Source organism: Barbus barbus, assembly GCF_936440315.1.
Source record: "Barbus barbus genome assembly, chromosome: 17".
NCBI lineage: Eukaryota > Metazoa > Chordata > Actinopteri > Cypriniformes > Cyprinidae > Barbus > Barbus barbus.
In genome coordinates this window covers 5,154,957-5,163,577 of record NC_136745.1, presented here as the reverse complement: position 1 = coordinate 5,163,577, position 8,621 = coordinate 5,154,957, and the positions used below count along the sequence as shown (strand labels likewise).

The 8,621-nt window shown below is 35.2% G+C and overlaps 1 protein-coding gene across 1 annotated transcript in view; it reads right to left on the bottom strand.

Annotated features, from left to right (window-relative positions):
- Positions 1 to 6,443: 6,443 nt before the first annotated feature.
- LOC306883200 (LIM and calponin homology domains-containing protein 1-like) overlaps positions 6,444 to 8,621 on the bottom strand; it is a gene marked incomplete at its 5' end in the record, with an annotated part of 106,695 nt that continues 104,517 nt past the window's right edge. Inside the window, 2 exons of the mRNA XM_079438319.1 lie at positions 6,444 to 7,316; positions 7,494 to 7,596. Coding sequence (XP_079294445.1) covers positions 7,291 to 7,316; positions 7,494 to 7,596 — 129 coding nt within the window. The 3' untranslated portion in view covers positions 6,444 to 7,290. The remainder of the gene's footprint in view (positions 7,317 to 7,493; positions 7,597 to 8,621) is intronic.

Sequence of the window (8,621 nt, the reverse complement as noted above, 5' to 3'; positions counted from 1 at the left end):
AGACGTTACACTTCTGAAGAACCAATATTCAGCTTTATGCATGTTCTGCACAGACTCCCACAGGAGTAGGGCATGAACTGAGTCCTCCTTGGTGGTTTATGTAGGCCACCATTGTCATGTTGTCCAAACTGACCAGGATGTGGTGGACACTCAGATCTGGCAGGAAGGTTTTGAGTGCCAGAAGAACTGCCATCTTCTCTAGGCAGTTGATATGCCAGCACTGCTCTAGATTCGACCAGGAGTCAGACGCCGGTCTGCTGTCACACAAGGAACCCTAACCCAAGTTGGAAGCATCTGTCATGACTACTTTACATCTGGAGACCAGCCCAAGCTCTATCCCTAACTGATAGAGATGGGAAGCTTTACAAGGGACAAGGGCCTTGACGCAGCTGTGGGTCACTTTGAGATTGAGGCATCCCTTGGTACTTTCAGGTAATGTTGAAGGGGCCGCATGTACAGCTGCCATTAGACCCAGCAGCCTTGCCGTTAGAGGCTGACTTTTTAAAGAGCATTCTAGTGAAAGCCAGGCCCGCATTTGGGGCAAATCGAGAACTCCACCCAAGAAGGACATCTACCCTGACTTGTGGTCTGCTGGAAGCACCACCACGGCCCACATCATTTATTAGTTTGAAAGACCCATTTTGATACACCTGGAATGGCTTCCCAAGTCTGGCTTCAGGTGATGAGGGGCTGGAGTGATTCAAGCAGTAGGTCGCTGCACTGGGGTGGGGAAATGACATTCGCACCACTGTGAAGTGTTCTTCATGTGATGGTGTTTGTTTTTTATTTATTTATTTACTTTTTGGTTCGCTATAGTAGTGGTGAATTGCTTAGGTGTGCACCCATTTAGTAGGGCAAACCCAGCACCAGCAACAAACACAACGCCCCCAATGCCCTGAACTGAATAAGGGGTTGTGTGGCAAACACAAGACACTTTGGAAGGGTCCGGCCATAGTGGAACTTAGCATTTTCTTCCATTTCTGAAAAGGCATTATGTCTTCATGAGAATGGATAACATTATAGTTGTGGCTTTCATTAAATGACAGGGAGGTCACAACGCACTCCACTGGCACACGTTGGCATGCACACTGATTTTGTGGAGCAATGTACAGGGCACATACAGGCAGAGGTGGGTAGTAACGAGTTACATTTACTTCGTTACATTTACTTGAGTAAATGTTTTGGGTAACTAATACTTTTAGAGTATATTTTGGGTGGTGATGGCGCAGTGGATAAGACACATGCCTTTGGTGTGAGAGACCCGGGTTCGAATCTACTGTGAGACACCAATGTGTCCCTGAGCAAGACACTTAACCCCTAGTTGCTCCAGAGGCGTGCGACCTCTGACATATATAGCAATTGTAAGTCGCTTTGGATAAAAGCGTCAGCTAAATGAATAAATGTAAATGTAAATTTTAAAATGGGTACTTTTACTCTTACTCAAGTACATTTTTAGTGAAAAAACGGTACTTTTACTTCGTTACTGTGGGCGACTCTCCTCTCGTTACTTTATCTTATTGCAATACATAATAATAAAGTTAAAAATGCTTCAGTTTATTCCAAACGCGCCGTCTACTTTTCTCTGGGCAATGAACGATGCCCATTTGCGAATGATTCATTCTTTTGAGTCAATTCTGTTCGAAGGCTTGAACAAACCTGTTGGCAAACCAGTGAATCGGTTCATGAATCAGTTTGAATGATTCGTTCAGTGTCGTCTGAAGCGGTTCTCTCTCGGATAACAGAAAGTTTAAGAACATCAAGAGCGATGAAGACGTGGCTTTGGATCTACAGTCAGTTGAAAGCAAATCTGAAAAGGCTATGGTTTGCTAGCTATGAAGATCTTTATTAGATGAACCGTGCTGTCGGTTCCACAGGAATAGATTCGATTGCACTGACTACACGATACCACTATGACATTACCAGTTAGTTATAAATGTACCTTATACATTAAATACAATCCAGAATTTATTAATTAAATAAGCTGTCACAGTATTGAACACCCGCCAAACCCGCGTTAGTTCCAGGATTTGCTTAGACACAATTAATATTGATATTTTCACAATATTTACGCTTGCAGAAATAAAGGCCACATTTGTTTACATTTTGCGGAACAGACGGAAGAAGATCCATCATATGCATTTCGTTATGTTCAGATGTTCTGTAGCGGTCTTGTGAGGAGATTTCTCTTCTCCGTGTCAGAGGTTATATACATACATAAATAATACATAATTAATAACAATTAATATACTTTAAAATATAATTTAATTCAGTGATGCAAATCTGAATCTTTATCAGCTGTTACTCCAGTTTTCAGAGTCATATGATTCTAATATATTGATTTATTATCAGTGTTGTTGAAAAAACCAGCATAGTTAGGTATGTTTTGAAGCTGGGATGCTGGTTTATGCTGGTCATGTGCTGGTTTTAAGCTGGTCGGACCATTAAACCAGCTCAAACCAGCATCCCATGCTTCAAAACATACCTATACCAACATATGCTGTTTTTTTCAACAGGGATTTGCAGTTTTTTTTGGAACGTGACATTTTGTTAAGGATTTTATTTTATGAATAGAAGGTTAAAAGAACAGCATTGATAATAAATCAACATATTGGAATGATTTCTGAAGGATTATGTGACACTGAAGACTGGCGTAAAGGCTAATAAAAATTAAGATTTGCATCACTGAAATAAATTACATTAAAAAATATATATTTTGAACGGCAGTGTATGTATATGTGTATATATGTATATGTGTGTATATATATGTGTGTGTGTGTGTGTGTGTGTGTAAATTGTATCTAAATATCTATAGATCTAAATAAAAATAGACTATATTCAGTATATGATCCAAAGTAACTAGTAACTAACTACTTGAGTAGTTTTTTTATCCGATACTTTTTTACTCTTACTCAAGTAACTATTCAGACTATTACTTTTACTTTTACTTGAGTAAATATTTCTAGAAGTACTTTTACTTTTACTTGAGTACAGTTTTTGGCTACTCTACCCACCTCTGCATACAGGGCATCATGAAACGGGAAAACTGAACACAGAAATGTTTGAACAGATCTGGAGCATATGCAACAGAGAAACAGTGGATGTGTTCACATCCCAGGACAATGCTCAGTGCCGTTTGCCTTGCATTCTCCTTCAAGCACTGCCTGCATTTATGCTGAAGTTGTTAATTCTAGTGTTCCTCTTGAGTTAACAGCCTTTTATTGTTTACCATTTTCCTCAGCAGAACAGCAAAATTTAAATGCATTATGCCCAGTGCGCTCTTAACGTATTTAAACAAAAATAATCAAAGAGTTCAGATAGAGCGATCAGCTGTTTGTGTCTTGGGAACCACATATGGGGAAGCCAATTACTGAACAGCACTTATTTTTTAACTCTTTTTAAAGAGGTCACAATACAGCATATTTGTTAAGCAGCATATTGGTCCTAAATGTAGATATTTACTGTTCTTGAATATTGTGAAATATTATTACAATTTAAAATCACTGTTTTCTATTACAATGTAATTTAAAATGCAATTTATTCCTTTGATGCAAAGTTACATTTTCAGCATCATTACTCCCGTCTTCAATGTCACATGGTCCTTCAGAAATCATTCTAATATGCTGATTTGGTGCTCAAAAACATTATTATCCATGTTGAAAAAAAACCGTTTTAATTAGCAAATATGCATTAAATTGATCAAAAGCAAAAGTAAAAACATTTATAATGTTACAAAAGAGTCTATTTCATTTAAATTCTGTTCTTTTGGTTCATCAAAATACTAAAAAAAAAAAAAAGAAGAAAGCAGCAAAAAAAAAAAAAAAAAAAAAATTGTTTTTAACATTTATAATAATAAGAACCATTTTTAATAACTAAGCTCAATGACCAGAACATTAGAATAATTTCTAATAATCAGCATATTAAACATATTAAAATAATTTCTGAAAGATCATGTGGCACTGAAGATTGGAGTAATGGATGCTGAAAATTAAGCTTTGCCATCAAAGAAATAAATTACATTATAAAATACATTCAAATAAAAAAATAGTTATTTCAGATTGTAATATTTCACATTTCTGTAATAAAATGCTTATACTAATAAATGCTGTTAATAAAATAAATACAGCATATTTGGTGAGCATAAGAAACTTAATAAAAAAATAATTAAATAAATAAAAATTGTAATGTTCCAAAATTGTTGAAAGTATTGTACATTATGCAATTATTTTAATATATTTAATATATATTTTCCATTTTCATTCTGATTCAAAACATTTTATGTATGTGAAACAAAGAAATATAGACTAGATTAGATTTTTCAGCATTTTTATTTATAAACATACAGTATACTGTAAATCCATTGCATTTGAACATCAAATTAATCTATTTTTTGATAGTGTAGATTTGAATAAAACAATAAATATACCTTAGATTTAATATATATAGTTTATATAGTATATATAGTTCCAAGGTAACTATTTCCCTTCTAAACAACATATAACTTGCCTGGCAAATGCCTTGGCCCTGTGTCAACCTAAAGTTATGATGAATTAATCATAGAATACATGACCAGAACCTATAAGCACAGAAAGGCTGGCTAAATAAATCAATTTTGACAGAAGATTAAATAGCAAACTTGGTCAAACTGCTTTTAATTAAAAAAAAAAAAAACTTCATATGCTCTTCTGTTCTGTACATAATTCAAAGATGCTAACATTGGCCAAAAAAGTGTGTTATGATGGGCAGTTCATGACCATTTTAAATCACCGTTTGTATTGCTTTGTCATGTTTAATTCAATCATGTTCAGAATGAAACTAAAACAAGATATTTCTTTTATATACATTTTTATGTATGTTTTTCCAAAACCAGTTTTACGTATCTGTAAAGCCAAAACAAAAGTCGGCTTTAGGAAAAAAAAAAAAATATTTTCAGGAAGGTATTGTAGTTGGAGCTATACGTATGTTCAAATTCTGCATAATATAATTGCCAGGGAAAAATGATTTACAATGTGCTATGAAAAAGATTAAACTGAGAGTAGAAACAGTGTTTGGATCCAAACTCTTATTGAAGTTTCTCATGTAGACATCATATCTCTCCTAAGGCACATTGCTTCAGTGCAACAACTTCCCAAATCCTCAAACAACTGAAGAACAGCGATTTGCATGAAAAAAAAGCTGCTATATGAATATGGCTGTTTTATTAATAAGCAATCACTTTACATGCACTTGTCTTTTTTAATCAGCTCAAATGTATTTTTTATGTATAAAAATACATACTTTCCTCCAGATAGGAAATACACTGATCAGCAATGTTGGGTGTAACGCGTTACTAAGTAACACGTTTCTGTAATTAAATTACTTATCCACTGAAAAAGTAAAGTAAGGGATTACTGTTCATTTTTAGGTAATTTAATTACAGTTACTTATAAAGTACTTGCGTTACATACAGTAAATAATTTCAACAGTTCTAAAAGCAATATTGAATTTGAAATCTAAATTTACCGTCTAAAGATATTGAATGCAGCGACTTTAACCCTCCGCGTGCGGGTGCGTTCACTTTCAGATTTTCCTGATTCACAGAGAAACCTTAAATACTCAAATCAGGGCCGGCACCAAGAGGGGGCATTCGCGGGCAGAGTTACGGTGCCCCCCACTTTCCATCCTCTCCCCTTCTTGCTGAACGTGATCGTTTCGAAAGCGAAAGTGAAACCGGTAAAACAGCGCACATAAGAAAGCGATTGCACGCTTTAGCGAGCGTCAGAAACTGCACGCAATCACAGATTGCACGCTTCCCATCCCACCCCGAACCCCCCCAACCACCACCACCACCCACCACACACACACACAAAACGTGATTTGTGCCCCCCCCCAGAAATTCAAATGCCCCTCTGATGGAGGTGCCCTGGCGCCGGCTCGGACTCAGATACATATAAGGCTAAAATCAATAGAATCTAAAAATCTTGAAGTGTCTACTTGACACTTGAACGAATTCAAATTAAAAACTAATGTTTCTGATTATGCAATCCGTATGAAACTAAAGCAAGGTACAGTCTTTCCCGTGTCTGAGCTCATTATATGCAGTCACCTGCGCGCATATGCCCTCACCTAGATACAAAAAAAAAAGTAAAATATTAAGAAAAAAAAAATCATCTAATATTCATCATTTTTGAAAGAAGACCTGCTATGAGAAATTTACCTCATAAGAACAGCGCGATCTGACATTATTCAGCAGAGAAGATCATTTCTGTAATTTATTCTTTGCTACATTAGTTAACGTGTTATTTTGACATAAACCTGTACAGATTTTACTAGTTGGGTTTTTCCTGAACATCTTGCCAAACTGAAATGTATTGTTTAACTTTTAAGCCTTTTTGTTATTCAGATATTTTGCAGAGTATTTCTATTTGTTAACCAAAGGTGGTTACATTTTTTTCATAAAAATGTTTAAGTATTACAGTTGTTTTAAAGCTAAAAGGCTAAACTATTCTATGTTTGACTCGAATTGAAAGAATATAGAGTTTAATTTCTATTAAGGTTTATAGGGATTTTAAGATGTAGCCTAATTAGCGATTTGAATAATTAAGTTACTTATTGAGTAACTAAGTTACTTTTCAGATAGAGTAATTAGTAAAGTAATTTAAATACAATATTGATGAAGTAATTAGTAACTGTAATTAATTACTTTTTGAAAGTAACTTACCCAACACTGCTGATCAGGGGGTATTAGAGGAACTGCATTCCCATAATTAAAGATGCTCTTTTTATCTTGAAGCTCTACAAATGCTAACATGTTATGTTTAAATAAAATAAAGACAACATAACTTGCAGACAGGGATCTCTTGATAGCTTTCTTTAACAGATTTTGGTGTTTTAATCCATTCAAAAAAACACTAAGGAAATAATTATTCAAAAGCCATCAAAAAATTATACATACATTATATATATATATATAAAATTCCACCCAAAAATTTAGCTCAGATTCTTAATTATTTATTGTTATAGATGGCTCAAACTGTCCATTTGTCATCAAAGAGTATGCACTGTCCGAAAACTATTTTTTAGCTAACACACAGTTTTATTAATCAGTTATACAGTCAGTTGAGTCAGAAAATTGGTTTTCACTACAGTCACATGCTTTTTTGTGTTGGAAAAGAAAACCTGACTTGACGACATTGGAGTGGTTTCATGTTAAATGTGCTTGTATTCACATATGCATTCATTTATGCGAACATTGTGAGGACTAGGGGTGACAGTATTATGGGTAGATTACTTTTGCTCCCAAAATCAGTGAGCTCACAAGGTTGTGGGCTGACCAGCAGCTAAAAGACAAGAGAAATTAAAAGACAATGATATATTAACAATGGTCTGAACTATGAATTCAATATACATTAATTATTTTTCTTCCAGTGCAGTGTTGCTAATATATTTAGGAATATGTTTTTTTAAATCATTTACTACATTTGAATAAATATCAGATGCAAGTGTGTGTAACTCACAGCGGGAGCGGATATAGCATTGATGGCAGTTGAGTAGACCGTTTCTGATCCTCACATCTGTTCCTGTGCTGGTGTCACCCAACTGGCCCTTACAGATTCCACACTTAGAGAGAGGGAGAGAGGGAGAGAAATAGCAAGAGATCATTTGAAAAACACTTCATAGTATGAAAACAAAAATACAAACACTTAAAAAAAAAGAAAAAAAAAAAGTTCTCATTACGTAAACCTTTTTCAACAGCAATGGGTTATTTTCAACCCTAATCTCTTTCTTTATGTTTTTTTAAGAGTTTGTACTTGACTAACTGGGGCCCAGGTCAGGAAGCAGACAGACTGGCTAAACAGACCGTCTGCTAGCCGCCTCACGTCATAGAAGTCAGTTAATTCTCAGCACATAGAGACTCTTTCACCTAGATACCACACTAGTGACTGTGTCTGTTTCCCGAACTAGAAAATACAGAAAACATATAAACCAAAGTAAGAGTAACAATTTGAATTAATTGAATATTAGATCCCTTTCTACAAAAGCACTTTTTGTAAATGATATAATCACTGACCATAAACTAGATGTGCTTTGTTTGACAGAAACCTGGCTAAAACGAGATGATTACTTTAAACGAATCTACCCCCCAAGATTACAGTTACAAACATGAACCGTGTCCAAAAGGTAAAGGGGGAAGTGTTGCCACAATTCATAGCAATATTTTCAGTATTTCTCAGAGGTCGGGTTTCAAGTATAATTTGTTCGAAGTAATGGTGCTTTATATAACGTTATCCAAAGAAACAAATGTTAATGATAAATCCCCTGCAATGTTTGTACCAGTGGTGATTTCTTTAAGACTGCAAGGGAAGCTCGGCTTCCCTTATAATGTCAAAAAATTAATGGTCAAATATGTACTATTGTGTTAACATTTTACTGATTAAAAATGCGTTAGAACACGTTCATCTCGAAGACGAGTTCGTTCAGAATCAGCTACATATAGCAGGTGACTCGATTTCCTTCTCATATATTCCCGTAGCGTCACAGTGTATTTCCCTGTTGAAGCCTAGCCCCAATGGGGCTGCTTTGAACAGTTTTTTTCAGTGCTTCGAAACTAGACGGTCATTGGATAAATGCTGCGATTATGTCCC